At 38.5% G+C, this 17,261-nt stretch overlaps 1 protein-coding gene across 13 annotated transcripts in view; it reads right to left on the minus strand.

Moving 5' to 3' along the window:
- Nucleotides 1–17,261, minus strand: part of CCDC158 (coiled-coil domain containing 158) — a 116,595-nt gene that overhangs the window by 70,953 nt on the left and 28,381 nt on the right. For 12 of the 13 annotated variants that reach the window (XM_031664516.1, XM_031664514.1, XM_031664518.1 and 9 more), the window contains 5 exons: nucleotides 8,761–8,870; nucleotides 8,293–8,620; nucleotides 7,866–7,942; nucleotides 6,828–6,938; nucleotides 3,533–3,647 (listed from right to left, as the gene is read on the minus strand). In XM_031664516.1, coding sequence (XP_031520376.1) covers nucleotides 3,533–3,647; nucleotides 6,828–6,938; nucleotides 7,866–7,942; nucleotides 8,293–8,620; nucleotides 8,761–8,870 — 741 coding nt within the window. The remainder of the gene's footprint in view (nucleotides 1–3,532; nucleotides 3,648–6,827; nucleotides 6,939–7,865; nucleotides 7,943–8,292; nucleotides 8,621–8,760; nucleotides 8,871–17,261) is intronic. The other variant, XM_031664523.1, reaches the window with a different exon arrangement.

Raw genomic sequence — 17,261 nt, forward strand, 5'->3', positions numbered from 1 at the left:
ACATTTTTTTTTTTGAAGTACAATTTCTATGTTTACCAGCATAAAATAATTGTGTTAATCTGAAGAGAAATATTAACTTCCAAAACAAGTTTTCTCTTAATTTATGCATTCTAGTTGGAAAAGTTTTGTTTAGACCACCATGTCATCAATTTTTAAAAGTAAAAACACTTTTTAAAATGAAGAAATCTGACCTCGGGAGAAAATACTAATACTGCCCCTCATAAAACATGTTGATGTTTAATATCAACACACCTTTATTAGTTTCCTTTCACACAAATCTCACCTTTTTTTATTTTTTTTTCTGAGACAGGGTTGCACTCTGTTGCCCAGGCTACAGTTAGTGGTGTGATCATGGCTCACTGCAGCCTCAATCTCCCAGCCTCAAGCTATCCTCCCATTTTAGCCTTTCTAGTAGTGAGGACTACAGGCTCACGCTACCATGCCCAGCTAACTTTTTATTTTTGTTTTTATTTTTGTAAAGACAGAGTTCCACTATGTTGCCCAGGTTTGTCTCAAGCTCCTGGGCTCAAGTGATCCTCCTATCTCAGCCTTCCAAAGTGCTGGGATTATGGGTGTAAGCCACTGCACCTGGCCATGAATTTCATTTTAATCACAGCTTTTATGTATTATTTCCTTTGATATTTTTCCTTGTTGTTATTTGAATAGTACATACCGAAATATGCACTGAAGCAACAGAGAAAAATAGATTTTAAGGTTTTAATAAGCTTTAGCAATGTCAAGTCGCATGAAAATAAAAATTAAGCAGAATAATTTGTTTTTAGATTTTATATTCAATTCATTATAACAAAAACAGTTTATAACAATTTTTTACGATCTCAAGTGAAATCCTTGTTATTCACTTGTTTGATTTTCCTTGCTCAGCTACACCATGTAATTAACGTCACCTTAGGCCAGAGTGTACTTAGCTATATTTACATGGCAGTCATCTCTGAGTGCTCCCTGACCAAATCAAAGGGAGTTACTGTTAAGACAGTCTAGTTAACCATCAACTAGGTGCCAACTCTATTTAGGGTCACTGTGGTGTATTATAAATCTCAGTGATTTACTAAAACTAATGAAGCTGATATGCCCTCCTTATTTCCGTTAGCTGTTTACTATTTAAGACTGTCAAAAATTCTTGCTGAGCCACTATTTACATTAGAGCAAAATCACAGAATGATTCTAATATCATGTTTGTATCTATATGACTCCAAAACATTCATGTAAAAAGCTTGCAGTCATTCATCTGGATCTCGTGCTCTATAATGCCAGAGATTTAAATGCTTATAAAAACTTAGAAATTCTTTTTATATATTTTAGATGGATATTTCAGTATTTGTGAAAAAATTTCCCAATTATGTCCAAATCAGCATGATACTATATATTGGGCCAAATGCAAATTAGCAAACAATGGGTCAGGTTTCTGAAAGGATAATTTTTCCAAACAACAGTATAATGGAAAGCTATACCAGTTACCAATCATGTAAGAAACCACAGGTGAGTTGAGCTTTATTTAGTACTTTGGTGGCTTTTCATAAAGTTTGTCAATAGACAATGGGTACTTAATTTTTCCAAAATGATTTGTGATTATTCATGAATATGCATTACTATATTGGACTGTAACACAATAGCTCTCTTATTTCCTCTCTCACTGTCAGAATGTCAGCTCTCACTTCTGCCAGAGTGGCTACCTCCACTAGACCCAAGTGAAAAAGCACCCTCCCACCCCATGGTGCACTGAAATCAGCCCCTCCTGCTGTTGTCTGCAGGGTGCGGTCATGACCTTTTGGTATAGGCTTGGTCTGCCCAGACTGCTATCAATCATCAGGGGAAAAGCTTGTCCTGAGAAAAGAAACTAGAACACAAAAAGCAGGCTTCAGAGAGGTGGAGAAAAGCATATGCTCCTCTCTGACCTTTTGTTTGTCGAGTGTACCCTTTAAGCGGTCTAAGGTCCCTTAAGGTTGCTCAGAGGTGGCACTGGTTGAAATAACACTGCCACAAGGATTTAGGTTAAGGGTTATGCAAGGAGGTTTACAAAAGGAGGCAGTGTTATTCAAACTGCAACCCACCAATAAATTATGAAATCAATTTAGTGAGCTTCAAATCAGCATCTGAAGAGAAGAGAAAATAGCCAGCATCACATGTAATAGGAGTAAATATTGTTTTATGAATCTTGCTTCAGTTGCATGTGTGTATTGGATCATAAGATGAACTATATTTCTTACTGTGAGTAGCAATGGAAAATATTTGGAAGACACTGCTGTAAAGGACCCACACCTATAACTGAGATTATACAGTTTCGTGTTACTGTATGGCTTAGACTTTAGTAAAGTCATGTCTAAATTCCACCCTCAGCTTAGATAAAGGTTGAGGTATCTTATTTCCATACTCGAACCAAGGAGAAACAGCCCCCTCCTGTGGCTGGCTGGAGTGATAATTAAAATGAGGGGTTGCCCAGAGAAGGGCAAATGTCTGGAAGAATTCGTGCTGCAATATATAATTCTTCCCATATGGAGCTTTCCTCCATGTACTGTTACCCTATAGAATTGGTTTCATTTTATAAAGGGTGTATGGCAGCTTCCTTATACTCTCTTTCTTCTAACCTACTGCTCCAAATAGCTAAGGTGTGAGAAACTGACTACAAGTGACAGAACTGTATGTAAATTGTTTCTGCATGGCTATCTAAGGGTCTCTTACAGGTAGGATGACTAAATATAGACTTTATCTTCCAAATGGGGACACTATGGAGATGAGAGGTAGCATTCATAAAACAGGACACTGGGCTAGCAGGTGTAAACCGAGACTGTCCCACGCAAGCAGCCTTGGGTGATCACCCTTCTTACAAGGAATGAAGAACACCACTCCTCTTAATGGCAGCTCCTTGTTTGTTTTTTAGGGTCTTACTGTTATACAAATGATTGAAATGAACAAAATCCTAAGCTCTGGATAAATAGATGACAATGATACTGAATAGCTTCTCATTAGCTATGGAAAGTGAAAGAAAAAAACAGAATATCAAATATTAATTAATGTGGTTTTAAAGTGAATTACATGATGAGAGATGAAGACTTATCTTCCTAATTAGTTTTCATGTAATTAATTCATTTAATTATTCTTAAAGTTAATTCAGTTTGTTAGCTTCACAATGATTAAGAGTTAGGAGTTGAAGTAAGAGAGGAGGTAGGCCCCAAAAATATTGAGTAGCAGGGGGATCTGGCTGGTATGGAAGTATCTGCTAAAGGTTAGCTAAGTAAAAATAATTAAGATGGTCTTATTTTTAATGCATTTTTTTAGAAACTTACTTGAACTATGCAAAAAATGTTTTGCTAAAAATGAATCAGAGTACATAATTTAAATAAAAATTGTTTATAAATAGTTTAAAATATAATTTAGCATGCTCTTACTCCAGCTTATAAACTGCTTTTAATTTGAAATTACTTTGATTTCTTATTTTCAAATAAACTATTAATAACATAATATTGATTCTAGCTATTATAGTCTCTAGAAGCAGAGCAGCAAAACCTAAACTCACCTTGTCTTCATACATCCTTTTGGCCTCCCTTAATTCAGAACGTAGCTGAGAAACAGTAGATTCCAGATCGCTGAGCTGACGCATATACATAGAGTTTTGATTTCTTGCTTGCTCTCTAAGAAGAATTTAGAAGGAGAATAAATGCAAATAGCAAACTAAGAATAAGAGTGACACCTGAGTATTCTAGCTTTTTGACACTACTACTAGTTATTTTATATGGCATTATTAAGCCAATAGTCTTTTATTTTACAAAATTGACTCAAAAGCTTCAGCTCAAATATATTGTAAACCACAGAAGCTGGGTGACAGCTGTATGGGAGTGCATTACACTATTTTCTCTCTACTTTTGTATATGATAGAAAATGTCCATATAAAAAGTATTAACATACAACTCAAATAAAATTATTTCTATGCATATGCACACATTTTTCTTATATTCATATATATTACACACACACATATACATACATACACACACACACACGCAGATATGGTTTGGTTCTGTGTCCCCACCCAAATCTCTTGTCAAATTGTAATCCCTACACGTCAGGGGAGGGACCTGGTGGGAGGTGATTGGATCGTGGGGGCAGACTTCCCCCATGCTGTTCTCATGCTAGTGAGTGAGTTCTCACAACACCTGATGGTTTATATGGCACTTCCCTGCTTTTCTGCTCCGTCATGGTAAGACGTGCTTGCTTACCCCATGATTGTAAGTTTCCTGAGGTCTCCCAGTCATGATTCCTGTTAAACTTGGGGAACTGTGAGTCAACTAAACTTCTTTTCTTCATAAATTACCCAGTCTTGCGTAGTTCTTTATAGTAGTGTAAGAATGGATTAATACAGAAAACTGGTATCAGGAGAGTGGGGCAAGGACACCTGAAAATATGAAAGTAACTTTGGAACTAGGTAACAGGCAGAGGTTGGAACAGTTTGGAGGGATGAGAAGAAGACAGAAAGATGAGGGAAAGTTTGGAACTTCCTAGAGACTTGTTGAATGGTTGTGACCAAAATGCTGATAGTGATATGGACAATGAGTCCAGGCTGAGGTGGTCTCAGATGGAGATGAGGAACTTCTTGGGAACCGGAGTAAAGATCACTCTCACTATGCTTTAGCAAAGACACTGGTAGCATTTTGACCCTGCCCTAAAGATCTGTGGAACTTTGATCATGACAGAGATGATTCAGGGTATCTGGCAGAAGAAATTTCTAAGCAGCAAAGCATTCAAGATGTCACCTGACTGTTTCTGAAAGCATACAGTCATATGTATTCATAAAGAGAGGTCTGAAACTGGAACTTATGTTTAAAAGGGAAGCACAGTGTAAAAGTTTGGAAAATTTGCAGCCTGACGGAAAAGAAAAATCCATTTTCTGGGGACAAATTCAAGCTGTAGAAATTTGCATAAGTAAAGAAGAGGTGCAAGACAATGGGGAAAATGTCTCCAGGGCATGTCAGAGATCTTTAGGCAGCCCCTTCCATCACAGGCCTGGTGACTTAGGAGGAAAAAATGATTTTGTGAGCCAGGGCCCACTCCACTGCTCTGTGCATCCTCAGTACATGGCACCCTGTGTCCCAGCTGCTCCAGCTCCAGCTGTGGCTAAAACGAGCCAAGGTACAGCTCGGGCTGTTGCTTCAGAGGGTGCAAGCCCCAAGACTAGGCAGCTTCCACATGGTGTTGAGCCTGCAGGTGCACAGAAAGCAAGAGTTGAGGTTTGGGAACCTCTGCCTAGATTTCATAGCATGTATGGAAATGCCTGGATGTTCAGGCAGACGTCTGCTGCAGGAGTAGAGTCCTCATGGGGAATCTCTACTAGGGTAATGTGGAGGGGAAATGTGGGGTTGGAAGCCCCACACAGAATCCCCACTGGGGCACTGCCTAGTGGAGCTGTGAGAAGAGGGCCACTATCCTCCAGACCCCAGAATAGTAGATCCACAGGCAGCTTGTACTGTGCACATGGAAAAGCTACAGACACTCAATGCCAGCCTGTGAAAGCAGCGCAGAGGCTATATAATGCAGAGCAACAGAGGCAGAGCTGCCCAAGGCCTTGGGAGCCCCCACCTTGCATCAGCGTGCCCTGTATGTGAGACACGGAGTCAAAGGAGATTATTTTAGAGCTTTAAGATTTAATGACTGCCCAGCTGGATTTTGGACTTGCATGGGTCCTGCAGCCCCTTTATTTTGGCCTATTTCTCCCATTTGGAATAAGAGCATTTACCCAATGCCTGTAACCCAATTGTATCTCAGAAGTAACAAACTTTTTATTTTACAGGCTCATAGGCAGAAGGGACTTACCTTGTCTCAGATGAGACTTTGGGTTGTGGATTTTTGAGTTAATGCTTAAATGAGTTAAGACTGGGGGATTGTTGAGAAGGGATAATTATATTTTATTTATTTTTTTTTTGAGACAGAGTCTTGCTCTGTCGCCCAGGTTGCAGTGCAGTCTCGGCTCACTGCAAGCTCTGCCTCCCAGGTTAATGCCATTCTCCTGCCTTAGCCTCCCGAGTAGCTGGGACTACAGGTGCTCACCACCAAGCCCAGCTAATTTTTTGTATTTTTAGTGGAGACAGGGTTTCACTGTGTTAGCCAGGATGGTTTCGATCTCCTGACCTCGTGATCTGCCCGCCTCAGCCTCCCAAAGTGCTGGGATTACAGGCATGAGCCACCGCGCATGGCCAATAATTATATTTTAAAACGTGAGAAGGACATGATATTTGGGAGATTACAAATCTGAATTGTAATCATCACATGTCAGGGGAGGGGCCTGGTGGGAAGTAACTGGATCATGGTGGCAGATTTCCCCCATGATTTTCTCGTGATAGTGAGTTCTCATGAGATCTGATGGTTTAAAAGTGTGGCACGTCCCCACTCTCTCTCTCTCGCTTTGCCATGGTATGATGTGCTTGCTTCCCCTTTGCTTTCCATCATAATTGTAAGTTTCCTGAGGCCTCCCACTCATGACTCCTGTTAAGCCTGTGGAACTCTGCGTAAATTAAATCTCTTTTCTTCATAAAATTACCCAGTCTCAGGTAGTTCTTTATAGCAGTATTAAGAATGGACTAATACAAATACTTAAAACAGCCAATCCCAGGAGCTCCAAATACTTGCAAAAATACTTCTTATATGGTCAGATGTTACCTATGTTAAGCAATATTTCCTGTTCATTTAAATGTTAGAAAAAAAGCTTCACTTTCTTATGAAATCTTACCAAGCAAATTCTAAAAGATTATAGAACAGAAAGTTAATGAAAATAATATCTCTAAAATGAAGATGAATGACTAACAGTTTAAACCACATACTGAATGATTTCCATTTGACTCTGGATACTATTGGCTTGGCTTCGAGCACTGCTAGCTTTCTCAGTAAGTCCTGTTATTTCAACTTCATGTTCACTTATTAACTGCTCAATCCTATAAAAAGAATGTGGTGATTGTTATTTGATACAGAAGATTTTCCTACGAATTATTTTAAAAATGAATGATTTTCAATACTCTCAAATTTAGTATTTTGCTTTGCTTTTGTACATGCTACTCTTTTAATAACAAGTGTCTACAACAGGTCCAAAATCCTTTATCCAAATCTTTTGGGAGTCAGCTAGTTTTAGAATTCAGAATTTTTTTTTAGTTTACCATGGCAATAAATTGCAAGTACTATATATTGTATGACACCCCAAGTGAGATGTAGGGAAGTGTCCCATTAACCAAACATATTATGAATGCAACAATTTGCAAGTATTCACACTAAATCATAGACTATGGAAAGGTTTACATTAGCTCTGGTCAGGTTTTTCCAACAAATGAGTGACAAAAACTGTCTCCTTCACCAAACTTTGGTCAGGCTCTTCTGAGGCCTCTTTTCAACTATGCCTCAACCTTTGGCCTGCCTAGCCCAGACCTAGCAAGAATCTTGCTGAGTCAGTTTAGTCCTCCCACCCTCGATATCTGGTCAAGTTCTTCATCCCCTGCCTTTGATATCTAAGCCCTTGGCCTGAGTTTAGCAAGAATCCCCCTACTCTTGATGCCTTTTCTCAGTAATTTTCCATCCACAGACCCCCTCACCATGCCCCGTGGCTATAAATCTCTATTTGGCCTTGTACTGGAAGCTGAGCTTAATCTCTCTCTCTCCTATAGCAATACTCCTATTGTAATTGTCTCGAATAACACCCTCCTTACCATTTTAACCAGGGTCAGGAAAACAAAATTGTAACATGAGTTTCCTATAAACCTATTAAAAAAAGTATGTGTTTCAGAGCGGTTTAGATTTTGGAATTGTGGCTAAAACACTGTAAAACTGTGGTTTAGTTTCACTAGGCTTTTCCGTACCTGTCAGAAACCTACCTATCTTGATGTTGTTGCAGAAGTAGTTCCATTTTGTTCTGTGATTCAGATTTCAGTGCTTCAAGTTGATCCTCTACCTGGTTTTTAGAAAGAGACCCTGATTTAGTTGCTGGTAAATATAAGGCTTGGAAAATCTGGATATTTTCAACTAAAGGAATGCTTTAAATGCAAATAGAAATAATACTAAAATCAAATCCATTCTATTCCCATATTTTATTAGATCTTTTACTTTGTCTATACTCTCATGAAGCTATACAGGTAAACCAAGGTAGTTCCTATTATGAGAGATTATTGTGGAAGTAACTTCTGTTATTTCAGAAAAATGAGAACTTGGCTTATTTTAAGAATTTTAAAAATTACACATCTAATGCTATTCTCTTAATGCATTTTAATATAAAATTATTTAAGTAGCATTCTCACCACTTACTGGAAATATCCTCCCTTTAAGAAAAGAAATCTCTGTGTCTAATTCTCTTAGGATTTTACTAATAGCTGAGCCCAAGCTGCGGAAGTGCAGAGTAGACATGCTGTCATGTTCATATATTTTTTTGCCTGAGGCTTCTTCAAAGTCAACCAGGATTGACCGGATTTCTTGAAGCACCCCCTCATGACTAAGCATCATTTTTCGTAGTTGCTCTATCTGTGTGTTGCTGTCTTTCAGCATGTCCTCCTTAAGGCATTTGGCAGCTTCAAGTTCATGAACTGTATTTTGAAGCTGATTTCTTAAATCCTCCTGGGACTGACTCTCCCTTCGTCTGTGAAATAAATGAAAGAAAATAAATAACATTGATAAAACTCATATTCACACAAGTAGTTTTACTACAAAGAGTAAAACTTTAAAATAATTTCACATAATGAAAATATGTGACTTTAAAATAATTTCACAAATCCCAACCTGATGTCAGCCATAGCATCTCTCTCCATTTGCATCTCCTGAAGTTTTGTTTGCAAATCAATGACTGACTGCCTCAAATAAAACTTTTGTTTCTCATGCAATTCATTGCTCTGAAAAAAAAGCCATGCAAATTAATCTTCATTAGAGAAACACATTTCCTTATAGCTAGTAAGTTCCAAAAATCTATATATATTTTCAATTCATTTTTATGTCTACTTCCTTCCCTCACTCCTGCAGTTCAAAGCCTAATTAATAACCTCTCACGTAGGTTACGAGAATACCTTAACTAGTCTCCCTGTATCAAGCTTGACTCTGTTTAATCCATTCTCTACAACCAAAACTCTGCTTCTAAAACAAATCTTACTTCCAGCTCAACATGGAGATAGGAATACATTTTTTACATGAAAACACGAGAATTGGTTGAAATTCTGTACATAAAAAAGTCAATCCCTACCTCCTACCCACTTAAAATACCTGGCAGCAGATATCACCACCCAAAACTCCAGGCGTCCTACTACAGAGAAATACACAAAGATTTCTAAGATCAGGCACTGAGGGATCTCCCAGCACAGGAGATGCTGTAGGAGATGCTCCCGTACATAGTTGATGCCATACCTAATCCTCCCACAGCAAAACCATCAAGTTCTGCCCATGAATAGAGAATTTGCCACCAGCCTTTTTATTGCCTAATTCTTGAATATAAACAGAAAACCAAAAACTGCTGAACACTTGAAGAAAAATCACAAAGTAATAAATAGATCAATATCAAATAAACAAGCAAACACCCAGAAAAAAAAGAAGAACCAGAGGAAAGAAAGATAATGCAAGGAATAGAAGAACACTTCAAAAACTCGTATTTACAGAGAAATTCAAGAGACATTATCAGCATAAAGCAAGAATAAGATGCTATGCCACAGAAGTGATGAGAGGAGAAAGGGTCATGAAAATTAAAAATATGGTTGTAAATGAAAAAGTTCAATTCAATAGAAATGTTGCAAGTCAAGAAATGTCCTCCAAAGGTAGAAAAAGTAGACAAATTTTTGAAACAAAAAGTAAGAGATGTAGAGATTTAACTGAGGTGAAAGTATGTTTCCAACAGGAACTTTGGAAAGACAGAACTGAAAAAACAGAAGAAGGGAAACTGCCAAAGAAAAAATGCAACCGAATTCCTCCAAACTGAAAGGCACACATCTACAGACCAATAGGTCTACTGAGTCCCTAGCACGGTGAATGAAAAAACAAAAATTCATACCTAAGTACATTATGGTGGCATTTCAGAGACAAAGAAAAGATGTTAAAGATGAAATTCAAGTAAGTAAAAAATAAAAAATCATCTACAAAGGAACAAGAACCAGATACACATCTCAATAGCGATACTGAATGCAAAAGCACAATATCTTCAAAAGATTGAGAGAAATTACTTTCAACTTTACCGGGTCAATTATCAATCAAGTGTGAGTGTAAAATAGAGTCATTCTCAGACATGAAAAGATTCATAAAATGCATCTCTTTCTTAAGAATTTAACAGTTTATTAAGAATTTAACAAAGACATGTTTTGACTAAATGAAGAAGTAGATCAAGAAAGAAGACAGGAGAGGCTGGAGGCAGAGCAAGATGGCGGAATAGAAGCCTACACCATTCATTCCCTCACACCTGCCACTCCCGATGGGAACACCAAATTTTAAAAACTATCCGCACACAGAAAAGCACCATCATAAGAACACAAAAGTCAAGTGAAAAATAGTGAGGCAGGAAAATAGAGTCTGGAGGCAGGGAACATAAGCCTGATTCACACTTCAGCTGTGACAGGAAATATCCTCTCCTTAGGGTACAGGATGTAAATGACTTTGTAACTTTATTTCATTTTCCCCATTTACATAGGGCATACCTCCAAGTAACCAATGGAATCCTCTAGGGAGTATTTAAACTCCCAAAAATTCTCTAACTGGGCTTTTGAGTTTCTATGCTCAGGCCCACTCCCACACTGTGGAGTGTACTTTCATTTTCAATAAATTCCTTCATTCCTTCCTTGGTTTGTGTCTTTTGTCCAATTCTTTGTTCAAGACGCCAAGAACCTGGACACCCTCCACCATTAAAAATAGTACCTGGTTTTAATTCATATGGTGGAAGGAGGCATTGAAGAGGGCAGGAGAGACAGTCTTGAATCTCCAACACCACCCCTTTCACCATCCTCCAGCAGTGGCTATGCAGAGGATCTGCGTAGGGGAGGGAGAGCACAGCAATGGGGGGACTTTATATTTAATTCAGTGCTGCCCCATCAGAGGGGAGAATCAAGCCATGCTGCACTTAGAGGCAGCATTTGGACCAGCCCTAGTCAGAGGGGAATCGTCCATTTCAGTGGTCAGAACTCAAGTTTCTCAGCAAGCCTCACCACCACATGCTGACGTGCACTGGGGTCCTAGGTAAATTTGAAAGGCAGTCTAGGACACAAGGACTGCAATTCTTAGGCAATTCCTCTAAGCTAGGCTGGGCTTAGAGCCAGTAAACTATGGCGGCATGTGACCTAAGGAGACCCAAGCTGGTGTGGTTAAGGGAGTGCTTGCACAATCCCTTTCCCAACCCCAGACAGTGCAGCTTGCAGCAACAAAAGTGACTCCTTCCTTCTATTTGAGGAGAGGAGAGCAAAGCGTAAAAAGGACTTTGTCTTGCATGTTAGATACCAGTTCAGCCACAGTAGGGTAGGGCAGTGGGCAGAGTCATGAGGTCCCCATTTCAAGACCTACCTCCTGGACAACAATTCAAGATACACCCTGGGTCAAAAGGGAACCCATTGCCTTAAAGGGAAGAATGCAGTCCTGGAAGGGTTCATTACCTGCTCACTAAAGAGTCCTTGGGGACCAGGCATGGTGGCTCACACCTGGAATTCTAGCACTTTGAGAAGCCGAGGTGGGCAGATCATTTGAGCTCAGGAGTTCGAGACCAGCCTGACCAACATGGTGAAACCCCGTCTCTACTAAAAATCCAAAAAAATAGGCTGCGTGCGGTAGCTCATGCCTGTAATCCCAGCACTTTGGGAGGCCGAGGCGGGCATCATGAGGTCAGGAGTTTGAGACCAGCCTGGCCAAAATGGTGAAACCCTGTCTCTACTAAAAATACAAAAATTAGCCAGGTGTGGTGGCGTGTGCCTGTAGTCCCAGCTACTCAGCAGGCTGAGGCAGGAGAATCGCTTGCACCTGGGAGGCAGAGGTTGCAGTGAGCTGAGATTGCACCACTGTACTCCAGCCTGGGTGACAGAGAGAGACTCTGTCTCAAAAAAAAAAAAAAAAAAAAAGAAACCAAACCTAGCCGGGCAAGGTGGCGGGCGCCTGTAGTCCCAGCTACTCGGGAGGCTGAGGCCGGAGAATGGCGTGAACCCGGGAGGCAGAGCTTGCAGTGAGCTGAGATCCGGCCACTGCACTCCAGCCTGGGCGACAGAGCGAGACTCCGTCTCAAAAAAAAAAAAAAAAAAAGAAACCAAACCAAAAAGAAACCAAACCAAAACAAAAATATTAGCCAGGCATGGTGGCGCATGCGTGTAGTCTCAGGTCCTTAGGGGCCTGAGGCAGGAGAATCATTTGAACTCGGAAGGCAGAAGTTGCAGTGAGCCGAGATGGCACCACTGCACTCCAGCCTGGGTGACAGAACATGACTCTATCTCAAAAAATAATAAAAATAAAAATAATAAAAATAAAGAGCCCTTGGGTGAGTCCCAGGGTGAGTCCTAAAGGGTGCCCTAAAGGGTGAGTCCCAGGCCTGGCAACATTCACCACAAGCCAATCAAAGAGCCCTTGGCTTTAAGTAAACATCAGTGGTGGCAGGGCAGAAACTCCATGGACTAGTGGTGGTCGTGCCACAGGGAGAAGCTCCTCTGCCTTTGGAAAGGGGAGGAAAGAATGGGAAGGACTTTGTATTGTGGTTTGACTGCCAGCTTAGCCGCAGTAGAACAGAACATAAGGTAAACTGCTAAGGTATTTGGCTCCAATCCCTGGCTCCCAGACAGCATGTCCGGACATGCACAGGACCTGGGGGATCTCACCACTCTGAAGGGAAGGACCTTGGACAAGACTCAGTGCAGTGCTGACTTCAGGTCTGACCCATCACATTCCCAGTGTTGGCAGCCACAGGAGTGCTTGCATAACCACACCCGCAGTTCCACGTGGGTCAGCACAGAGAGGGAGAGAGACAGAGAAACTTCATAGGTTTGGGAGAAAGGTAAGAGAAAAGAACAAGAGTCTCTGCGTGGTAATCCAGAGAATTCTTCTAGATCTTATCCAAGACCACTAAGGCAGTACCTCTATGAGTCTGCAAAAACCACAGCGTTATTAGGCTTGGGGTTTTGAATACCTGGAAAGCCTTCCTGAGAAGGACAGGCACAAATAAGCTCAACTGTGAAGACTACCACAAATAACTAACTTCAATGCCCAGACACCAAAGTACATCTACAAGCATCAACACCATCCAGGAAAACATGACCTCACTAAATGAATTAAGTAAGGTACCAGGGACCAATCCTGAAAAAACAGAGATATATGACTTTTCAGACAGATAATTCAAAATATCTGTTTTGAGGAAATTCAAAGAAATTAAAGACAACTCAGAAAAAGAATTCAGAATTCTATCAGATAAATTTAACAAAGAGATTAAAATAACTACAAAGAATCAAGCAGAAATATTAGAATTGAAAAATGCAATTGATGTGCTGAAGAGTGCATCAGAGTCTCTTAATACCAGAAATGATCAAGCAGAAGAAAGAATTAGTCAGAAGACAGGCTATTTGAAAATATACAGTCAGAGGAAACAAAATAAAAAAGAAAAGAAAACAATGAAGCACACCTACAAGATCTAGAAAATGGCCTCAAAAGGGCAAATCTAACTTATTAGCCTTAAAAGGGAGTTAGAGAAAGAGATAGGGGTAGAAAGTTTATTCAAAGGAAAAGCATCAGAGAACTTTCCAACCCTAGAGAAAAATACCAACATTCAAGTACAAGGTTACAGAACATCAAGAAGATTTAACTCAAAGAAGACTATCTCAAGGCAATTAATAATCAAACTCCCAAAGGTCAAGGATAAAGGATCCTGAAAGCAGCAAGAGAAAAGAAACAACATACAATGAAGCTCCAGTACATCTGGCAGCAGGCTTTTCAGTGGAAATCTTACATGCCAGGAGAGAGTGGCATGACATATTTAAAGTGTTGAAGGAAAAAAACCATCTACCACAGAATAATATATCTAGTGAAAATATCCTTCAAACATGAAGGAGAAATAAACACTTTTCTAGAAAACAAAAGATGAGGAATTTCATCAACACCAGACCAGACCCGTCCTACAAGAAATGCTAAAGGGAGTTCTTTAATCTGAAAGAGAAGGATGTTAATAAGCAAGAATAAATCATCCAAAGGTACAAAACTCATTGGTAATAGTAAGCACACAGAAAAACACAGAATAATATAACACTGTAATTGTGATGTGTACACTTCTCTTAAGTAGAAAGGCTAAATGATAAACCAATAAAAAATAATCATAACAACTTTTCAAGCCATAGATATTACAATAAGATTCAAATAGAAACAACTAAAAGTTAAAAAGTGGGAGCACAAAGTCAAAGTGTAGAGTTTGTATTAGTTTTGTTTTTGTATGTTTGTTTGTTATGCAATCAGCGTTAAACTGTCATCACTTAAAAAGTGATGGGTTTAAAATAATGGCTTATAAGAGAGTATTGCAAGCCTCATGGTAACCTCAAAGGTGAAAAACATACAACAGATATGCAGAAAATAAAAGCAAGAAATCAAAGCATGGTAGTTGGTTATCAGAACTTATTAACATTAGTGTCACTAGAGTTGGTATAAAACCAACTGCTAAATTTGACTGGCTTAAAAATAAAGAAATCAAAGCATATCAACAGAGAAAAATCACCTTCACTAGGAGGAATACAGGAAGGAAAAGAAGGAATAGAAGACTACAAAACAACCAGAAAGCAAATAACAAAAATGGCAGGAGTAAGTCCTTACTCATCAATAATAACATTGAACATAAATGGACTAAACTCTCTAATCAAAAGACACAGAGTGGCTGAATGGATTAAAAAACAAGACTCACTGATCTGTTGCCAATGAGAAACACACTACACCTACAAAGACACACACAGTATGAAAATAAAGGGATGGAAAAAGATATTCCATGCCAATGGAAACCAAAAAAGAGCAGATGTAGCTATACTTATATCAGACAAAATAGATTTCAAGACAAAAACTATAAGAAGAGACAAAGAAGTCACAATATAATGATAAATGGGTCAATTCAGTAAGAGGAGGTAACAATTTAAAATACATATGCAGTCATGACTGGGGCATCCAGATATATAAAGCAAATATTATCAGAAATAAAAGTGAGAAAAGCCTCAATACAATAATAGCAAGATACATCAACACCCCACTTTCAGGACTGGATAGATCGTCCAGACAGAAAACCTACAAAGAAACATAAAACCTAATCTGCACCATAGACCAAATGGAGCCAATGGATATTTACAGAACATTTCATCCAAAGGCTGCAGAATACACAGCCTTGTATACACACAGCAATAGACACAGGAATGTTCTGGGCAGAATACATTCCTCAGCTCATGGATGATTCTCAAGGAGAGACCATACGTTAGGTCACAAAACAAGTCTTAAAACATCCAAGAAAACCTGAAATAATATCAACCATCTTCTCTGACAACAAGGGAATAAAACTACAAATCAATAACAAGGGGAATTTTGGAAACCATACAAATACACAGAAATTAAACAATATGCTCCTGAATGACCAGTGAGTCAATGAAGAAATTAAGAAGGAAATTAAAAATTTTATTGAAACAGATGATCATGGAAACACACATCCCAAAACCTATGGGATACAGTGAAAGCAGTACCAAGAGGGAAATATATATATCTATTAAGTGCCTACTTCAAAAAAGAAGAAAAACTTCAAATAAACAATTTAAATGATGTATTTTAAAGAACCAGAAAAGCAAGAGCAAACTGAACCCAAAATTAGTACAAGAAAAGAAATAATAAAGATCAGAGCAGAAATAAAATTAAAATGAAGAAAATAATACAAAAGATCAATGAAACAAAAAGTTGTTTGACAAGATAAATTTGACAAACCTTTAGCCAGACCAAGAAAAAAAGATAGAAGACCCAAATAAATATATTCAGAGACAAAAAAGGATACATTACAACTGATACTGCATAAATTCAAAGGATCATTAGTAGCTACTATGAGTGATTACATGCCAATGAACTGGAAACATCTAGAAAAAAAGGACAAATTCCTAGACACATACAACTTACCAGGATTGAACCCTGAAGAAATCTAAAACCTGAACAAGTCCCAGTAAAGAAAAGCCCAGAACCTGATGGCTTCACTGCTGAATACCAAACATTTAAAGAACCAACACCAATTATACTCAACTGTTCCAAAAAATTGAGGAAGAGGAACTTCTTCCAAACTCATTCTACGATGGCAGTTATTACCCTGATACCAAAACCAGACAAAGACACATCAAAAAAAGAAAACTACAGGTCAGTATCTCTGATGAATATTGATGCAGAAATTCTCAACAAAATACTAGCAAACTGAATTCAGCAATACATTAAAAAGTTCATATATCAGGACCAAGTGGGATTTATCCCTGGGATGCAAGGATGGTTAAACATATGTAAATCAATCAATGTGATACATCATATCAACATAATGAAAAACAAAAACCATATGACTATTTCAATTGAGGCTGAAAAAGCATTTGATAAAATTAAACATCTCTTCAGGATAAAACTCTCAAAAAAGTGGGTAGAGAATAGAAAACAATGAAGCACACCTACAAGATCAACATAATAAAAACCATATATGACAGAACCACAGCTAGTATTATACTTAACGGAGAAAAACTAAAAGCCTTTCTTGCAAGATCTGGAACACGACAAAGATGCCCACTTTCACCATTGTTATTCAACAAAGTACTGGAAGTCCTAGCTTGAGCAATCACATAGAGAAAGAAATAAATGACATTCAAACTGGAACGGAAGAAGTCAAATTATCCTTGTTTGCAGATGATATAATCTTATATTTGGAAAAAACCTAAAGACTCCACCAAAAAACTATTAGAACTAATAAGCAAATTCAGTCACATTGCAGGATACGGTCAACATATAAAAATCAATAGCATTTCTATATGCCAACAGTGAGCAATCTGAAAAAGAAATAAAAAAGTAATCCCATTACAAGTTCCACAAATAAAATGAAATAACTAGGAATTAACCAAAGAAGTGAAAGACCTCAACAATGAAAACTATAAAATACTGATGAAAGAAATGGAAGAGGACACCAAAAATCGGAAAGGTATCCCATATTCATGGATTAGAAAAATCAATATTGTTAAAATGTCCATAAAATCCAAAGCAATCTACAGATTCAATGCAATCTCTATCAAAATACTAATGGTATTCTTCACAGAAAT

Source organism: Papio anubis, chromosome 3 (genome assembly GCF_008728515.1).
Source record: "Papio anubis isolate 15944 chromosome 3, Panubis1.0, whole genome shotgun sequence".
NCBI lineage: Eukaryota > Metazoa > Chordata > Mammalia > Primates > Cercopithecidae > Papio > Papio anubis.